Here is a 19,948-nt window from a genome sequence, read left to right as displayed (position 1 = left end):
GGTGGGAAGAAAACCAGAGAGCAGGGTGTTTTGGTAAGAAGATGGCCACCAAGTGAAGAGAGATGGGCTGAAATAGACCTACCTGGAGGAATCCAGGGCCTTGATGATGACAGAGAGTGTGCGGGGGACTGAACGGGAGGGAAGGAAAAAGACCTTCAGTGAGAGCACCTTCTTGGAACAGTTTGGCTTAAAAGGAAGGCAAAAGAGCAGGACACTGAAGGGGATTTGGGATGAAGGGGGTCTATTTTGGTTTTACAGGTGGAAAACTTTGAATCCATCCACCCATCCACCCATCCATCCATCCATCCACCCATTCACCCATCTACCTACCCATCCATCCATCCATCCACCCATCCACCCATCCATCCATCCATCTACCCATCCACCCATCCACCTACCCATCCATCCATCCATCCACCCATCCACCCATCCACCTACCCATCTATCCATCCATCCACCCATCCACCCACCCATCCACCCATCCGCCTATCCACCCACCCACCCATCCACCCATCTGCCTATCCACCCATCCACCTACCCATCCATCCATCCATCAACCCCTCCATCTCAATGACTATCTCAGGTTCCTGCCAGGCCAGGTTCAATCCAGATCCTCATGAGTTGGAGCTTGCTGTATGCAAGCTCACCCATACAGCTTCAGACTTTATTCCCCCTCCTATACACAGAGTCCTCTGTCTCAGCACCCTTAGTAGAAAGGCACCCTCTTCTTCTTGGCATTCCTTAAGACCTATTCAGTTTACTCCATGATTTCTCCCACTTCTGAAATCCAACATGATTTTTGGGTCAGTTGGGCAGCTAGAACTCAGGGCCTGGGCGCTGTCCCCAAGCTCTTTTGCTCAAGGCTAGCACTCTACCGCCTTGAGCCACAGTGCCACTTCTGGTTTTTGAGTTGTTAATTGGAGATAAGCATTTTACAGGGGCTTTTCTGCCCAAGCTGGCTTTGAACCAAGATCCTCAGATCTCAGCTTACTGAGTAGCTAGGATCGCAGGTGCCAGCTACCGGTACCCAGCCCTACATGCTTTTTTTTTTTTTTTTAATCACAGATAACTGGGCTGGGGATATAGCCTAGTGGCAAGAGTGCCTGCCTCGGATACACGAGGCCCTAGGTTCAATTCCCCAGCACCACATATACAGAAAACGGCCAGAAGCGGCGCTGTGGCTCAAGTGGCAGAGTGCTAGCCTTGAGCTGGAAGAAGCCAGGAACAGTGCTCAGGCCCTGAGTCCAAGGCCCAGGACTGGCCAAAAAAAAAAAAAAAAAAAATCACAGGTAACGAGTAAATAATGATTAAGCCATATGTAAACAACTGATGTTAAATTTTGCAGATACAGAAAGATATCATAACTCTAATGTAGATATAATGAGAATCAACTCTCACTTTATATACAGAAAGAAACTTAAGTCTAGAGAGTCATTAAAAAAACTAGTAAGTGTAGACTTGGAGCTAGAGGTTGAGAAGTTGTGTCTATTTATTCTTTCCACTAATATATTCTTATTTCCTGTTTCATTTATTTGTTTTGGTGGTACTGGGGTCTGAACACAAGGCCCTGAACTTGCTGTGTAGGCTCTGAACCACTTGAGCCATGCTTCCAGTTTGCTTTCTGTTTTCTGTAGATGTGTGTGTGTGTTTGTGTGTGTGTGTGTGTGTGTGTGTGTGTGTGCCTTTATATGTGTGTATAGCTTTGTGGGTGTGATTCCCCCCAACTGTAATTTGTTGCATTTACTTTTTGTACTTCATACTAATAAACCTCCAAAGCACCTATTAAATGATTAGTATTGGTAGGTACTCAATAAATTCAGACTGAAGGACTAAATGGTTTGCATAAAGATTTCTTTTTCTGTTAGAAAGGATCCAGATATTTAGAGGCATTTTGGGCAAAATGGAGCCCAAGAGATCCAGTTCAATTTCAAAAATATTCCACTCAGATTTGGGCCAGGCTATAATGCTTCTATCCTAGCCAAAGATCCACAGGCTTGATATTTTACCAGACGAACAAAGCTGTGTGTGTTTAGAGAATCAATCACAATCAAATCTTCACCCAAGAAGTTCTGTGTAAACATAAACTTGGCTATACAGCCTTCATCCAGCTGTCTCTTTTCAAATTTACCCAGCCAAAAAAAAAAAAAAGATGTAAACTAAAAATATCACAATAACTGGAGGCTGACATTTGAAATCCTCTTCAATTAAAGCATCCAGGTCAATGCAACAAATATTTACATTAACAACTAGAATGTTGGGAAACGGTTCAAAAATTTGATAGGACTGGAAAGGACAACCCAATGATATTCATGAAATTCCCCATGTATGCATGAAGACTCTGCCCTCCCTCCCTCTCCCTCCCTCCTCTCATTCTGGGGCTTGACCTCAGTGCCTCCAACTCTCCAACTCTTTGCTTGGCTTTTTCACTCAAGGCTGGTGCTCTACCACTTACAACTTTTTGCTAGGTAATTGGAGATAAGAGTCTCACAGACTTTCCTGCCCAAGCTGGTTTTGAACCGCCATCCTCGGATCTCAGCCTCCTACGAAGCTGGGATGACAGGCGTGAGAGCCATTGGCGCCCAGATGAAGTATCTACTTTCTGACGCCCTTCAGGGAATCCCTGGGAGCAAGGCCTGTATGCCCTGATCATCTGGGACCCAGGACCCAGCAGGACAGAGCGGCGGATGGGCCCCAGGGCTCCCCAGATCCTCTGTCCTGTGCTGCTGCAGGACTTATCCTCTCTCCAATACCCCTATTCCCTCCTGCATTGCACATGCCCTGAAGGATCCCAATGGTTGCACTGGGTGGTAGGACCACAGTTGATTCACATTTCTGAGGACCCAGGGACTCACAGGACCAAGTACAGACCAACGGGATTGAACAACGGTGCCCCACGACAAGCACATTTTAAGTCTACAATCTGACTTTAGTATGATTTTTTTAAAAAGTCCCTTCAATTGGTGAACACTTAAGAGTGTGCTAATTATAGCTAACCTAGTGGATTATCACAAAACAAATGGCAATCACAAACCAATAGACCCAAACACTTTCCTGAATAACTCTACCGTCAGTGAGGATGCGAGGTGGCCCTGGGCAGAGGAGAGACATCCTTGCTGTCTCCGGCCTCCGCAGTTCATGACCAGAGGTCAGGCCAGGTGGAATGTTCTGGAGTGCCAGTACTGGGCATGGACTCAGAGCCTGGGCGCTGTCAGAACCTGGGTGCTGTCCCCCCCTTAGCTTTTTTTTTTTTGCTCAAGGCTGGCATTCTACCACTTGAGGCACACACCCCACTTCCAGCTTTTAGGTAGGAAATCGGAAACAAGAGCCTCATGGATTTTCCTGCCTGGACCGGCTTCAAACCATGTTCCTGAGCAGCAAGGATTACAGGCGTGAGTCACCGGTGGGTGGCCAGCAGACTTCACGTGACAGCAAAGCGATCCGTCATTTCACTGGGGATGACCGAAGCTTCTTTAGGAGTGTTTCAACTTGTTTTTACATGATGCCTGAGCTCAGAAGTAATCACTGCTATCTCTACATTCTCAGGGTTGTTTTTTCTTTAACATACATACAAGGTTTTTAATAGTGATTTTATGGACACCAGTATATTCTCTTTTGAAAACATATTAATCCTTTCCCCATGAATACTTGGATTTTTTTTTTCATTTCTTTGTTGTCAAAGTGATGTACAGAGGGGTTAGAGTTCCATGTGTAAGGCAGTGAGTACATTTCTTATCCAAAATTTTCCAGCCGTGTTTACACGTGGTGTCATCATTGTCTGTGCTCTCGGCTGTCACCACAACGACATGGCGAGGCCCTGGAGAACAGGACGCAGGCATTGCTTATCGGCTGTGGTCCCTTCAGGACCGCAGGTGGTTCTGGGAAAGCTAGGCAAAGAACGACCGGAGGAGCGGATGAGCCACGTTCGCATCGCCAACAGACACACTAGTCAATGGAGAATCTGTTCAGACTGGCATTCGCGCATTTGTTACCCAGGGAGCAGAAGAAACCTGTCCACGATCTGTTGTCGTAACTTTCTTTTTTTTAAATTCTACTTCCCAAACTGCTGGGGATTGAGCAACGGTTACTTTAATAAAAATAAAACCAAAAAACCTCATATGTGAAATAAATGGCACGTGGAGAAATGGCATCATGTAAATGTTATCTACGACTCAGAAAGCAAGCTGATTCCTGTGGCTCCTGTATAGTTATTGCATTTTTGCTTTTGCTGAATAATAATAATAGCCATTATTATTATTATCATCTGTGATAATTCCTGGAGAGGGTCCTAGGTTGCGGTGCTTCTGTCTGAGAGACTGTACATCTATAAGATGTCTCCATTATATCCTCATGTTTGGACACTAGTTTGTCTAGACCTAGAAAAACACATTTGCGATGTTCTCTGCAGTTGTTCCCCAGCTCTATGAATTCTCATTTCTAGAGTTGTTGTTGGTGAGAAGTCTGTTTTAAGTCAGATCATTGACTTTTAGCAATGTTTTCTTCTCTGGTGAATCTGGACACTCTACTATATATTTTTTAAGGTTCTAACTTTTTTTTCTATACTAGGGCTATATTGCTTAGTGCTTAACAACTCATCCTCGTGTCTAATGGCTTGTTTCTCTTTCATTCTAGAACATTCTCAGACATCATTTCTACTATTGGCTTCCCCGAATTATCTCTGTTTCCTTTGCCATAAATTTCTATTTATTAGACGTGGGTAAATTTAGAAGGATTGTCCAGAGCCTTTTCTTTTAAATACTTTTCTTCCTCTGCAACCTTTTAGATGCTGGAAGAATTGTTTAGCCCTGATCTTCCTAGCTTACTAACTTTGCCACTTGGTTTTTTCATTCTACTATTGAGTTATGACATTCACCATGACGATGACATTTCCATCCCTCCCCCTGCCATTTCTAAGATCTTTTGACTCTATCACAGAAATCAAGATCCAGTTGTTGTTTCCTAGATGCAATCCCATGTTTTATTTTCCCACATTGATTACATCTTTTTCTTGTTAAGGCTTCGTTCTACACCCCTGCAAGGTGGGGGCTCCTCTTGCTCTTGTCCTTCTGACTGCCGGCAGCCCTATCTATCTATCTATCTATCTATCTATCTATCTATCTATCTATCTATCTATCTATCTATCTATCTATCTGTCCATCTATCTGTCTGTCCATCTATCGCCATTCCTGGCTGTAACTCTGCAGCGTCTCGGCATGGACAGCTGGTTTTGGATGAGAGACCAGAGCAGCTCTCACTCATGGTCCTTTATCATTTCCGGTGGGGACAGGGATGCACAGAGCTGAAGGCAGCGGCTGGTCGGCAGAGCTTCTTCTGGTCTTTCTCCCTCACTGGCCCGGAGCCTGCCCCGTGTCTCCGTCCTCAGCACTGAGGAGGGGGCTCTCCGGGGACACGCTGCTCCCACAGCACTGGCAACGCGCCTTGGGTGTTCTCGGTCCTCGTGGCTCCAGTGTTCCGCCACTAACAGGCACGGAGGCTGAACGTTACTATGCTGAACCCAGGTCCTCATCAGTCCTTTTCTCTGCTCATACGAGCCTCTACCTTTTACTGTCTCAAAACCCTGGAAGTTTCTCTAGTCCCCTTTGAAAGTCTGCTTCCTATGTTTAGGCATGGCTATAGATTCATGCACTTATTTATACTTTTTTATATAATTCTTTAGATTTAGCTCAGCACAAACATATTCCATGTCCTATCAAAAAATCATCACACGGCAACTCTTCCCCATAAATCCAGCTCCTTTAGCCACCAAGAGAGTAAAATAAGAATCAAGAGGAAGCACTGGCACTTTCTGCATTTACTACGTTGCTTTGGTACTGCCCGGTGAGACCCAGTTTCGACCCCTCCCCTCTTTGATCCTGCATCCCAGGAAACGACATTCTCTGGCTTCTTTATCAGCTAACTTGTGAGTAAGCTCAGCGGCGGTAGACTGGAATGGGGAACAGAGAGGAGTCAAGGGCTGCCCCCAGGATGACGTCCCCAAGATGTGGTCCCCAAGACCAGCCCTCAGCATGACCTAGGCCTGAAGGTCCACTCCAGCTCCTGGCGCTTGTCCCACTGTCCCTCTGGTCCTAGGGAAGACAGGAAGCTCCCGCTGTTATTCATCTCCTCACTACCTGTTGAGCTTCTCAGAAACACCATCCTGTAGCCCCCCCCACCCCCCCACCCCCGGCCCGCCTCCATGTCTTCTAATAGATTCCTTCTGCTGAGAGGCCTAGAGTCGTTTTCTTTTCCTGGATGGATCGTGACTTGAAGATCAGAATTTCAAAGAGATACTTTTCAAAGATAATAATAGGTAATTCCTTTCGGGAGGGGGGGGGAGGAGCCCCAGTGGGAAAGCAATTCTCAGCTCTGTGCCCCCGAATACCAAGGCTATCCCCAGCGATTTCAGAGGATGCTACACAATCCTTCAGAAAGGTAAACCTTTGGCAATACGATTTCACTTCCGTTGCAAATATGCCACAAAGCAGTTTTGTACAGAAAGCCTTAGGGACCTATCATGTTCTTAATGTTCTAGAAGTAGGAAACAGCACGCTGGAGGAAAGGAAGCTTTGGGTCTGACAGGAACTCCCACAAGGGCCTTTTCAAGGTTCAGCCTTCCCTCACATGTGGGCAAGATGCACAGCAGTATAAAGAGCACGATGACCTCTCCTATGGACTAATTTCCCTGGTGAGGACAAGTTAGGTGAAACGCCCTTCCTTCTTTAGGCAAACATAGGGTTCTTTTTTTTTTTTTTTTAAACCTTGGGTAATTCTATTTAAACCTTGGGTAATTCAGAAATAAAGAATGCCGCTGCCTTTTAAGCCTCGTCCAGCATTGCCACAGTACAAGGCTTGAGAGCAAGAAGCATGAGGAAGACCACCACTAGGGCTTAGGATTAGAGAGAGAGAGATGATGATGAGGCGTCACGTGGGTCCCGGATACCCGCCCCCACTCCCCGTTTGTGTGTTGGAACTACAATGGGGGGACCATCTATTCCTCCCAGGAGAGGGCTTCCTTTAGCACGGGACCCATTTGTGCTTGCAAGCAAGATGAAGTTTAATACCAAGGATGCGTCTCAACTTCCTGTCAGGTCTGAGGCGCCCAGCTTCCGTGTTCACGTGTTACGTTACAATTGCACAAGGATTATGCACACCCCTCCCCCGCCCCCAACTTGTCTGCAGCTGGCATGAGGAGGATTACCCCCCCCCACCCTCCCGCTCTGTTCTTTACTCCTTCAAAGCTAAGGGCGGCACACACACACGCTGCCAGCTTCAGGCAGCTTTTCCGGTCCTAGGAGACTGCCAGGCTTTGGGGTGAATTCATTACAACAAAGCCAACAGAGAGACTTGACACCAACTTCCACCCGGAAAGAGAGCCAGGGGGGTGGAGGGGGCGAGCTTACCCGAGGAGTTGTGCTTCTGTGAGTGCCTCCGTGCGCTGCTCCCCGGTGACCATGGCCAGCTCATCCTTCAGCTCCTGGATTTCCTTCTGGAGGCGTAAAATCACCTGCACACAGCAAGGCGGGGGAGGAAGTGGCAACTTGTTGTGAAGGTGACCTTGGTGGCAGAGCCTGCGCAGCTCTTAAAATGATGAACTAGCTGTGTACCTGGTGGCTCACACCTGTCATCCTAGCTGCTCAGGAGGCTGAGGTCTGAGGATCACAGCTCAAAGCCAGCCAGGGCAGAAAAGTCCCCATGAAGCTCTCATCTCCCAACGAACCACTCCAAAACCGGAAGTGGCGCTGTGGCTCAAAGACGTAGAGGGCTAGCCTTGAGCACAAAGAGGCTCAGGGACAGCACCCAGGCCCTGAGTCCAAGCCCCACGACTGACAGAATAAAGTAAAAAGATGAACTATTTTAAGGATACAAAAATGGATAGAGAATGATATAAAAGGCATTCCTGTCCCTACTATCCAACGGTACCATTTTATTAAATTAGATCTAGAATTGCTTTGTTTTATTTTTTCTAACAAATAAAACATTACTGATGTAACTGAGCGCCCCCCCCCCCCCTTATTTTTATTCCTCTTCCATCCCTCCTGGAGAGATCATGAACTACCATGCCTTTTGGGGGAATAAAGACATGCCCTATATGTTTGTATGCATTTATGTTTTTGTATATTTACTCCATATGTATGGGTGCCTGGTAATGAATGCATGCTATCATTTCCCAAGCCTTGCACTATGTAACTGTATTTCTACATCTAGTTGCATCTTGTTTTGTTTTTGAGCTTATTTTTATTGGTTCCTGTGACGCTGGTTCATTAGATTTCATGAACATATAGCATTTCAGTAACAGGACAAAACACAATTTATTTACCCATGTGTCTTGTGAATGGCTATTAGGATTTTTAGAGATCTTAAAAAATTATCTTTAGGTAGTTATACAAGGGAGTTGCCATTCAGCAAAGCAGTTTATGAATACAATGCCAGCCCTTTCCACATTCTCACCGATCACACTCAACCCAACCCTTCCCTCAGTCTTCTTAACTTTGTAGGACACACGCCGGATTCTTGACTTCATTCTTCCCTTCTTCTCTCCATTTGTCCACCACTTCCCTCCCCCCCCCTCCAACACCATTCCACCCCTGTCAAGTACTCACTTCCTGGTATTTATTTCCTTGAGCTTTGACTTTGCCTTTCTAAGGAATTACCCTATTTGATTCTCCCTCGAATCTACTGTACTTCAGTTCGTACATTTGTAGACCCTTGCATACCAGGCAACATATTTACTTGTATGTGGGTAAGCTAATTCTGGCTTCCATGCCAAAAAAAAAAGCAATCTTTGTCTCTCTGGGTCTGACTTACTTTACTTAACATAATGGTTTTCAGGTCCTTCCATTCATATCATTCGATATACTATGTTATTCTTCCTAATGGATGGTAAGATTTCACTGCGTATATATACACCAATCAGATCACACACGTGTATATACTATACGTTGTATTAATTGTACCATCATAACACAAACTTCCTAAAACAAAAGTAGTAAGTTGCAGGTTTTGCTCTTCCTTGAATGTTTGCTATTACTTAAAAGTAAATAAATGAAAAATAAGCTCCCTTCCTTACCTCCCTCTCTCCCATCCTCATTTCTGCTTTCCTTTCTTTGTTCATTTCTACAATTCTTTTGCTCAGAGAACTTCCAGACTAAGGGGTATGTGTGTGAAAACTGAATTTCAAACCTAGGTCGAGTGCAGAGATTTAACTTTTCACCAAAACCATTATGATTTTTCCTGTCTACAGTGTAGGCTGTGGCAGGCAAGCTGATCCAACGTTCTCCTGTGTTAGAGGATAGAATCTTCTCTCTGGTTGGTCCCTTTAGTGGTTTTATGTGGGGGAGGGGGAGAGGAGGTGTCTTGGGTTCAACTCCTGCCTGGCAAAGGCCCAGTAGTCACCCCCTTCCCCATGCAGGGACAACTGCAGCCTCAGGTTCGATCCTGGGCCCTGGAGAACATCCCCACTTCCCGTCAGCCTCAGATGGGCACTCCAAAGATGGTTTCCATTGTAGACAGGCAAGTTTCAGGACCCCTGAACTGCACATCCAGGACCAGGAGTCCAAGAAACATGGCACTGGGCATTTCAGACGTGTCAATGGTCTTAGAATTCCATTTAAATACATAGGATGGTGTTGATTTTATCTGCCTGTTTCCCAAAACAGTGTCAGAATCATCAGGCTATGTAGAAGGAATGCTCTAGAGAACCTTCCTCTTAATAATGACACCATCATTTTTTCTACTTTTGTAAAGGCTTCAAAGTCAAAGCAGGTATTAAATTCTGACTGATGGAGTAGCAATCTCAAATTGAAGCCAGATTTCCATGGTTTGAAATGATCCCAACTATACTTCCTACCAGACGGCTGCAGGAACTCTAGAAATTCCCCAGCTCAGGCCTGGTTCACCATCCTTTATCACTTCTGGTCTCTGATGCACCAATATTTGTAATTGTACAGGACCCCCTCTACATTTGCCGTTAAACTTGAGAGTAAGGGCTGGAGGCATGGCTCAAGCAGTACAGAGCCTGCTTAGCAAGTGCGAAGCCCTGAGTTCAAACCCTAGTTCTACAAGAAAGAAATGAGAGCAAGTCATAGGAAAGGAAACCTGTGTTGTGTCTTGGGTGAGTTTTTTTTTTAAGAACAATTTTTAAATCATCATGCTTCCACTGACTTTATCCATAAAATAATAAACATGAACACGAGATTTAGATGCAATTATTAAATAGATCGGGAAACAACACTTGTCAATTATCAGACTCTCCTGCACTAGGAGGACCTCAGTAATTTGTTCAATTATCAGCTAGTAGTTTTTTTTTTCACTCTCTCTTTTCTTTAAATCTCTTAAACACGTGACAGTGCTCAACTTATTATTGTTTTTCAAATTCTGAAATTGCTTCAAGGAAAATCTCTCTAGTCAAATTAATAGAAAAAGAAAAAGAAATAAACCCTTCAATGCCCAGTAAGCTTACTTTCCTTAAATTACAAACTACTATTTGTTTCTGGGTTAAGAATACCCTTCCTATCTTTCTTATTCTAGCCAGCCTGCCAATGTGCTGTAGGTATAGACCTAGGAGCAAAGTCACCCAAGGAATGTGGTTGCATCTGGCTGGCCACTCTGAATTCTTCCTCCTCTTCAGGATTCTCCCTGGTTCCAGCCTCATTTTTTGGAGGGTCAAACTGATAATTTTTTAAAAGATTTTTGCCGAACAGGGTAATTATGCATATGTATTTATTAACCATTATTTCCCTACAGGCTTATATTTTTGAAATTAATTTTTTTCTTTTCTTTGTAGCAACCAAGTTGGCTTTAAATTCATAATTCTTCTACATCTCTTTAGTGCTACAGTTATAGGTACATGCCACCATGCCCAGCTCTTTGTATGATTTTATCTAAGATGGTGTGTTTCTGGGTTTAGAAGGGCATATACAGCCAGGTGCTGGTGGCTCATGTCTGTGATCCTAGCTACTCAGGAGCTGAGATCTGAGGATCATGGTTCGAAGACAGCCCAGGCAGAAAAGTCCTTGTGAAATTCTTAGCTCCAATTAACCACTCAAAAACTGGAAGTGGCGCTGTGGCTCAAGTGGTAGAGTACTAACCTTGAGCAAAAGGAGCTCAGGCACAGTGACCAGGCCCTGAGTTCAACTAAAAAAAAGAAAAGCATATACATGCAATTTCATTTTGTGCGGCTGTTGTGTTTTGTATGGTGCTGGGGATTGAACTCAGGGACCTGTAGGTATGAGGGAAGCACTCTACCCCTATACTACATTCCCAGCCTTAGATATTTGCACAGAGAATCTAGTTATATGGTTGTTTAGAGAATTCAATCAGTTAAGGAGCTTCTAGTATTTCAAACACAGCCTAGTAAAAAAGTAAGTACACCCTCAGAAGTTTTAGCTAATCTTCAACACAATTTTTTTTTTAAAAAACATAGTTAAGGGGCTGGGGATATAGCCTAGTGGCAAGAGTGCCTGCCTCGGATACACGAGGCCCTAGGTTCGATTCCCCAGCACCACATATACAGAAAACGGCCAGAAGCGGCGCTGTGGCTCAAGTGGCAGAGTGCTAGCCTTGAGCGGAAGAAGCCAGGGACAGTACTCAGGCTCTGAGTCCAAGGCCCAGGACTGGCCAAAAAAAAAAAAAAAAAAAACATAGTTAAAAGTTGCTTACCAATCTGGGGTCAATTTCTTCATTAAGAACAGCTTCGTTCCTTATGAGTGCCACTCTTTGTGCAAATCGGCAAGTGGATATAGACTCCTAAAAAGACAAAAGAATTTCTTAAAATATTATGGCATAAGAATATTTCTCTATGGGTAAAACTTAATTTTTATTCTTAGGGGGAAAAAGACATATGCCTAAAGGGTGCTATATTAAAAAAATAAAAAAAGACAATGAAGAGCCCTGGCTCTAAATTAAGGAGCTTTGCTTTAGGACATTATTGGATATAAAAACTGGATTTGGCGAAATAAAATGATCAATGCCCAAATTATAGGAGATCCTGAGGTCTTAGATAGCAACTGTGTGTATATTTTCAATCACAGTTCTCTCTCTCTCTCTCTCTCTCTCTCTCCTTTTTTTTTTTTTTTTTTTTTAAAAAAAATTGGTTCTGGGGCTCAAACTCTGGGCTTGGGTGCTGTCCCTGAGCTCCTTTTTTCTCAAAGCTAGTGCTCTACTACTTGAGCCACAGCACCACTTCTGGCTTTTTTTCTATGATTAATTGGACCTAAGAGTCTCACGGATTTTCCTGCCCCAGCTGTCTGCAAACAATGATCCTCAGATCTCAGCCTCCTGAGTAGCTAGGATCACAGGCGTGAGCCACTGGCTCCTGGCTTTGTTTGTTTTTTTGTCTGTCCTGGGGCTTGAACTCAGGGCCTGGGCACTGTACCTGAGCTTTTGTGCTCAAGGCTAGCGCTTTATCCCTTGAGGCACAGCGCCACTTCCCACACCTCTCTTCAACCAAATATATAGAGAGATTCTATTGGCTTGTTGGTCAGCCTGTCCTTCTGTCTGTCTGTCTGTCCATCCACCTGTGTGTGTGTATGTGTGTGTGTGTGTGTTATAATCACACTATATACTATAACCCACAAACAGGAATAACAATAAAACTGATCTCTATATGGAGCAAAGGTACCTCACCATCAAGGGCCGGGGCCTTTATTTGGGGGGTGGGGAGGGGGACAGAAGCTCTCTGTTGCTTACTGTTGTCCCCTCTAGGAAAGCATCTGGATTAAATATTAAACTGAAAAGCATGAGCCACGGGCAGGCTCCAGAATGTCACAGAAAAGCCAATCAGCAGCAGCCCCTGCCGAGGAGGTGGGCTGGGTCCTGCCCTCCACCCGTCTAGCAACCAATCTCCAGGTACCATCAAGGCATCCTGCTCTCACCAGTCGGGAGCAAAACTGTGAGCAAGACAAGTTGATAGGACACCCCTTATTTACGTGGCTGAGAAAGAACCAATCGGCAGGAGGCTTCTAATCATCCTGGGCCGTAGGAAGTCAGTTCTCACGGGGCGCGGGCAGTCATTGCCACAGTGGCCAATCGCCCAAAGCTGTGGGCTCTGCGGGGTCTGTGCCTCCGAAGGCCTGTCTCCATCCAGTGGACAAAAGAGCAAACTCCCCGAGCGGCCCTCAACTCCAGCCCACAAACTCGGAATAGACACCCCGGCCGACTAAGATCTCGGCTCGGGAAAGAGGGACCATCATACGTCAATGTTCCTTTTCTCCAAGGACAGCGTCGCGATCATGGAGGTCATGCAGTTCCCTCCCAGGCTGTCCCGCAGCACGCTGGTCATCATGGAGTTCCGGTACGGAATGTGTGAGCGGTGCTTTTCTGACAGGGCGATGATGACCTGTATGAAGCAGGAAAACGATGGCGTCGTCTTGGCAGAAGGGGCAAACGACAGAGCTCCAACAACCACACAAATACGGAGACAGAATAATGACGGCGCGCAGCAGACACCCACGGCTCAGGCACAGAATGAACATCGTAGCGAGAAATCTTCAGAATAAAAAATGGTGATGATGGCATGAAGTAAATGGAGCATTGCGAAGCCGGCAAGTGTTGGATGTGTGAAATCACTTGTGTAGAAATGGATAGACTATTATTTAGTGTGCAGCCATTGGAAAATCTGTATAAAAACACAGTGATCATCCCTGATGACTTTAATCCTACCAAAGCAGAGCTGCAGGCTCCATCTCCAAGACATAAGAAGCAGATCAGTAGAGTGGAGCCTTGGGAAGCCGCCTAGAATGAGGCCCAGACCCCAGACTATGAGGGAAGATGGCAAGAAGGAAGTCTGTCCACGGTGAAGTCCCAGGCTTGCAGGGGAATGGAGCCCAACATCTTTTCCTCAGTCTCCTCATAAGTAAAACTGAGACCAAAACAGTCCCTACCTCTGAGGAAGTGGAGATGATTGACAGCTAAAATGTGCACGGTGCTTACAGCTCTGTGTGCAGGTTGGCTGACTTTGCAAGGGGTTGAGTCATTTGTCTTGGTTTAACTTGGGCTTGCTCATCCTAAGTCTCTGAAGTGGCTCCTAGGAAGGTACTAGATGGATGGATGAATGGATGGATGCGTGGGGGTTACTGGACAAAGCGTGCTGGGACAAACGGACCAGTGGCTCACCTCTGTAATCCTTGCTACCTAGGACGCTAGGATCTGAGGATGGTGGTTTGAAGGTGGCCTGGGTAGAACAAAATCCAAAGGACTCCGATCTCCAATGAACCAGCTAAAAGCCTGACGTCGAAGTATGGCTCAAGGGGTAAGGCACCAACCGTGAGCAGAAAAACCAAGCAAGAGCATGAAGCCCTAGGTTCAAGCCCCAGTATTGGCAAACACACACACACACACACACACACACACACACACACACACACACACGATGATTCTAACATCTGGATGTCCATGGCAAAGCAGCTGGCTTAAGTCACCACAGACTGTGACCTCAGGCCCCAAAATCCACTGGGCCACAGCTGCCTCTGCTCTCCGGCTGCCCAGCTGTGGCTTCGAAGTGTGATCCTTATGTCTCAGCCTCCTGAGTAGCTAGGATGACAGGGGGTGAGCCATTCTCATGGGCAGCAATCACTTCTATACCCTGAAAGATGAGGCTTTCACACCTACCCCTTTCTCTGCCTCCCCTACCCTCTCCCCGGCTGGAGTCTGAGCCGATGGTCTCCTGCCCTTGTACCAGAACTCCCTCATCCTCTGCATGGCCCCTCCCCCCCATTGCAGTCCTAAGGCCAGGCCTCCATCCCCTGCCTTCTGTTCCCATCAGCTTTGCCCTGTAACCAGCTCTCTCTCATGGGTGCATCTCACTCCATAGGCCCATGGCAGGATTAAAAGGACATGACACCTGCCAAGACCCCCTGCATTGACTTCCTTCTCATTCAGCTTCTGAGTTGAGCACACATTCCATGAGTGCGCTCATCGCCTCCCTTGGCAAACACTTTATTTCTTGGTAATTGGGGTGCCATGCATTTCTTGTCTTCCCTTTTCCTCAAAAAAACCCCCCAAAAAACTAGCTCATGAGTGCCTCCTTCTTTGCAAGGCCGCAGGTATGGCTGAGCTCCAGAGCTCCGGTTTTTGCCACCATGTCTTCCTATTTATACTCTTTACCCATGCGACTTCATCCTATCTCCTGGCTTGCTTTCTTGCTTTCTTGCTTGCTTGCTTTTTTCTGGTCTGTTACGGGGCTTGAACTCAAGGGCCCGGGCACTGTCCCTGAGCTCATTCACTCAAGGCTAATGCTCTACCACTTTGAGCCAACAGCTCTACTTCCGGTTTGGTGGTTCACTGGAGATAAGAGTCTCATGGACTTTCTTGCCTGGGCTGGCTTTGAACCAGGATCCTCAGATCTCAGCCTCCTGAGAAGCTAGGATGACAGGTGTGAGCCCCCAGTGCCTGACTCTTGATGTCTTCCCAATATGTATCACAGATCCCAATCTCCCCAGCCATGTCCACGTCTCCATCCAAGTTTCTATGCTTGCTTTCTCTCCTCTCTTTTCCCATGATGCTTTCACAGGCCTTACCTGCCATTATTAATGGCACCGCCGTTCTCCCAGTTAATCAGGCTAAACCCTAGCCATCAAGTTTGATTTGTCCCCATTCCAACATCCAATTCTAGGGTTCCTTCTGTGTTACTGCTGCATAAGGCTCTGGGTCAGTCTCTCTGCTTCTACTTCTGCCCATCCATAGACTATTCTCCCTATAGCTGCTGTGAATGGTGAATTACATCAAGTCACTGTCCTGCTCACAACCTTCAGTAGCTTCCTAAAACATTTAGCACAGGGCCCAGGTCCTGTGTGACCCCTCCCCGCACCTGCCCATCTTGCCTCACCTCCTGCCATAGTCCTTCTGCCCGCACCGGCCTTCGCGTCCCATCAGAACCTCTGAACTTGCTTTTCTTTTTTTTACCTCAAATGCCTCTGCTCCCAACAGCTTGCTACTTCTTGTCATTCAAATCTCTGTGTACATTTTGTTCCCTCAAGAGGACTTTTTCTGGACATCTTATCAAATAGAACACATCTATTTGCAGCTTCTTAAAATTGTGTTTGTGAACTCGCCTACCATGCATCAGACTTCCTACTTGCTCTCCGAGGCCAGAAATGTCACCTCTCTTATTCACAACTCTATCTCTGCTGACTGGAACCGTGCCCGGTTCCTGGCACGTGTGGCAGAAACTAAGCTGTCTTGCTCCATCCTCAGGATAATTCCTCGTCTAGTTTGATTTCCTATAAAACCACATGTCCTGCTCTCTCTTTCTCTCTCCCTCTCTCTCGCAAGTCTTATTTTGTACAAGGCAGCCCAAGTGTACAGCCGCCTCCTGTGGGATTGGGAGGTGAGCAGCGAGAGGAAGATTAGGTTGTGGGAGAGGCACCGTGTTCTTCTGAGGCACTTGTGGTAGTCTCCGGAATCCAGGGCTCAACGTCCTAAGTGCCAGGTCAGGCTAGCAGTAGCACTTTGGAGACCGTTTTGGTGGTGTGGTTAGGTGTGTCTTCTGGTTGCTCTGCTTCTCTGCTGGGCAGCAGCCAAGCCCAGTTCTCTGGCTTTTCTTGAGATTCTTTATGTTTAGTAAACTCGGTGCCGCTTAAAATAGCTACTATGGATTTCCCTAGGAAAACTGATCAATACGGCAGGGGCTGGACACTTGTTCTGTGAAATGAAGGAAGGCAAGAGATGAATCTGTTTACCTAGGAGAGCCTGGTGGGAGATTGGGGGAACTGTTCTGGTCCAACTGGAAAGGAAGAGGAAACATGGCTGACTGAAGCTAAGTGGCAAAGAATGCCAAGCAACGTGCCAGGCCCTAACAACCGAGAGGACACATTAAATATGGAAAACAGGCAAGGAAGGGCCAAATCCAGACACCATGCCAAACAGGCAGGGATTGGTCTGACTGAAGTTCAGGGAAAGCAGTGAGATGGCTCAGGAAATCAGCCATTAAACACCTAACAATTCTACAAGTACTTTTAATGTTCTTTCACAAAACAAATATTGCTGCCTTATTTTTCCCTCCTCTAGGAAACATTGATTTCTTTCCTACTCAGTGGATTCATTGACAACTAACTTAACATAAAGAAGAAAAGGCTCATGGAGCTTCTGTGGATATTACATTGTATGTTAGCAAACTCGATTTTGGTTGCAAATAACAAAATCTAATTTAACCAAAAGCATTTTAGGTCATCAAGGACACTTATTGCTTGGTGTAATTAAAATAGGAAAGGCTCAAGCCAGGCATTGGTAGCTCATACCTATAATCCTAGCTTCTCAGGAGGCTGAGATCTGAGGAGCGCAGTTCAAAACCAGTCCAGGCAGGAAAATCTGTCTGTGAGACCCTCGTCTTCAATGAACTACCAGAAAACCGGATGTGGTGCTGTGGCTCAACGTGGTAGAGTGCTAGCCTTGAGCAAAAGAGAACTCAGGGATAGGGCCTCGGCTCAGAGTTCAAGCCCCACTACCACCCCTACCCCCCAAAATAAGAAAGGTTGTAGGCGAGAAATAATCCCAAAGAAACAAGGCGTGTGGCTCAATGGTAGAATGCCTTTCCACCACCAAGGACATAGTTTTGTCATCCATGTGGTAGAAGTTAGCCTCTTCATAGTTGCAGGGTGGCTGGGTCATATCCCATGTATTAAAGTTTACTCATAACTCAGGTGAGATTGTCTTTCCTTATCATCAAATGGCATTGAGTTTCTCTAAGGACCCCCTTGACCCTCAGTTCACCCTTTAACTGACCATTATACCCAGGAGGAAGCCTCCAGTCCACCCAGACTGGCTCTTGGAACTCCTTCCTCAAATGGACGCTGCAGAAGTAATTCCAATGTCCTCTCCAGAAAAAGCATTCAAATGGATGAAGAGATGACTTTAAAAAGTGAAGTAAGCTCAGCACAGCGATGAGCGCTGTGGAATTCTAGCTACTGGGGAGGCTGAGATTGGGAGGATTACAGTTTGAGGCCATCTTGAGCGAAAGGTCCACTGTATCTCAACAGGAAAAAGCGAGGATAGTGGTGTGTGCCTGTAATCCCAGCTACATGATAAGCATGACTAGGAAGATCATTGTCCCAGGCCAGCCTGGGCATAAAGGCAAGACTGTATCTCAAAAATGACTACAGCCAAAAGGCCTGGGGGCATGGCTGAGGTGGTTGAGTGCCTGCCTACTACCCTAGTACTTTACCACCAAAATGGAGTAAATGAAGGCAACTCTTGAAAGAAAGAAGAAACCAGAATCTGGAGTGAGCATCTGGCTTTCCATTTGTGTGATCTTAGGCAAATCTCTTAGCCTTCGTTTCCTCACCTGTAAAAGTGAGATTCAGATGCCTGCCTGTCTTGGAGAGACTTTTTTTTTGGTCAGTCATGGGACTTGAACTCAGAGCCTGGACACTGTCCCTGAGCTTTTCCACTCAGAGCTAGCGCTCTACCACTTTGAGCCACAGCTCCACTTCTGGTTTTCTAGTGGTTAATTGGAGCTAAGAGTCTCATGGACTTTCCTGCCCAGGCTCACTTTGAATCATGATACTCAGATCTCATCCTCCTGAGTAGCTAGGATTACAGGCATGAGCCACTGGCTCCCAGCTTGGAGAGATTGTTTTGTAAAAATGAGAGTTAATTTCTGGGTCAGTTCTTAGTAAGATAGAAAGCATTCAGATAGAAGCGTCTGGGAAATGTCAGTTCTTGCTGATCCTTTCTGGAGACCTTGTAAACACAGGCCTGGGCCATTCTCTGGCTGAGGACTTCAAGTGGGTGTCTCTGCTCTGAAGGGGACCAGGGAGACCGCGATAAGCACAGGCCATGAGGAGTAGACTCCAAGCTGCAGAATGACCCACGAGGTGCAGGGAGTGGGGTGAGGGGCAGAGGTAGGATGGCTGTCGTGGGGCTGCTGGGGGCTCACCCAATTTGCCAGGAACCCAATGATCTTCTGAAATGCACAGGAGTAAGGAAGAAGCATATAGGTTGCCGTTTTTAAAAAAATGCTCACTTCTATTTTTTTTTTTTTAAATTTTTTTTTTATTATCAATTGAATATAAATTTTTTTTTTTTTACAAGGTGCTGTGCAAAGAGGGTGCAGTTACATAGTAGGGCATTGTGTACATTTCTTGTGGTATCTTACAACCTGTTTTCCCATCCCTTGTCTAGGTCAGGTAGACCCATATGCAGTATACAATGTATCAAGCACATATACAGTGATCACAGACTTGGTCTCTACTGTCTCTCCATCTCCCTTTGTTAACAGTCATATATCAGGGAGATCATGCCCCTTTGTTTTCTGTGTTCTAGGCTTGTCTCACTCAACATTATTTGTTCGAGTTCTGACCATTTCCCTGCAAATAACAATATTTCACCATTCCTAATCGCTATGTAGTATTCCATTGTGTATAAGTACCATATTTTTTGGATCCATTCATCTGTGGAGGGGCATCTGGGTTGTTTCCAAATTTTGGCTATTGTGAATTGTGCTGCGATAAACATGGAAGTACAAATGTCCTTTTGATATCTTGGGTTTTGCTGTTTAGGATAGATGCCTAGGAGTGGTATGGCTGGGTCATAGGGTAGGTCTATATTGAGCTTTTTGAGAAACCTCCATACTGTTCTCCAAAGTGGCTGTACTAATTTGCACTCCCACCAACAATGGAGAAGGGTTCCTCTTTCCCCACAGCCCCTCCAGCATTTGTTGTTTCCTGAGTTCAGAGTATAGGCCATTCTAACTGGGGTGAGGTGGTATCTCAGGGTTGTTTTTATTTGCATTTCCTTTACTAGCAGGGATGTTGAGCATTTCCTCATGTGTTTCTTTGCCATTTTTATATCTTCTCTTGTGAAGTCTCTCTTTAGCTCTTTTGCCCATTTCCTAATAGGTTTATTGGGCTTGGAGTGGCTTAGTTTTTTGAGTTCTCTGTAGATGACAGATATCAGGCCTTTGTCTGTTGCTGTGCTGGTAAATATCCTTTCCCATATCGTTGGCTGTCTTTCTATT

General features: G+C 45.8%; 1 protein-coding gene across 1 annotated transcript in view; it reads right to left on the bottom strand.

Annotated features, from left to right (window-relative positions):
- Positions 1-19,948, bottom strand: part of Kif6 (kinesin family member 6) — a 230,391-nt gene that overhangs the window by 117,576 nt on the left and 92,867 nt on the right. Inside the window, exons 8-10 of the mRNA XM_048349203.1 lie at positions 13,190-13,333; positions 11,656-11,742; positions 7,398-7,501 (exon numbers count right to left, since the gene is read on the bottom strand). Of these exons, the coding sequence (XP_048205160.1) occupies positions 7,398-7,501; positions 11,656-11,742; positions 13,190-13,333 (335 nt within the window). The remainder of the gene's footprint in view (positions 1-7,397; positions 7,502-11,655; positions 11,743-13,189; positions 13,334-19,948) is intronic.

This window comes from Perognathus longimembris, chromosome 6 (assembly GCF_023159225.1).
Source record: "Perognathus longimembris pacificus isolate PPM17 chromosome 6, ASM2315922v1, whole genome shotgun sequence".
Taxonomy (NCBI): Eukaryota; Metazoa; Chordata; class Mammalia; order Rodentia; family Heteromyidae; genus Perognathus; species Perognathus longimembris.
Note: the sequence above shows the minus strand (reverse complement) of the source record. Positions and strands in the feature narration are given on the sequence as shown.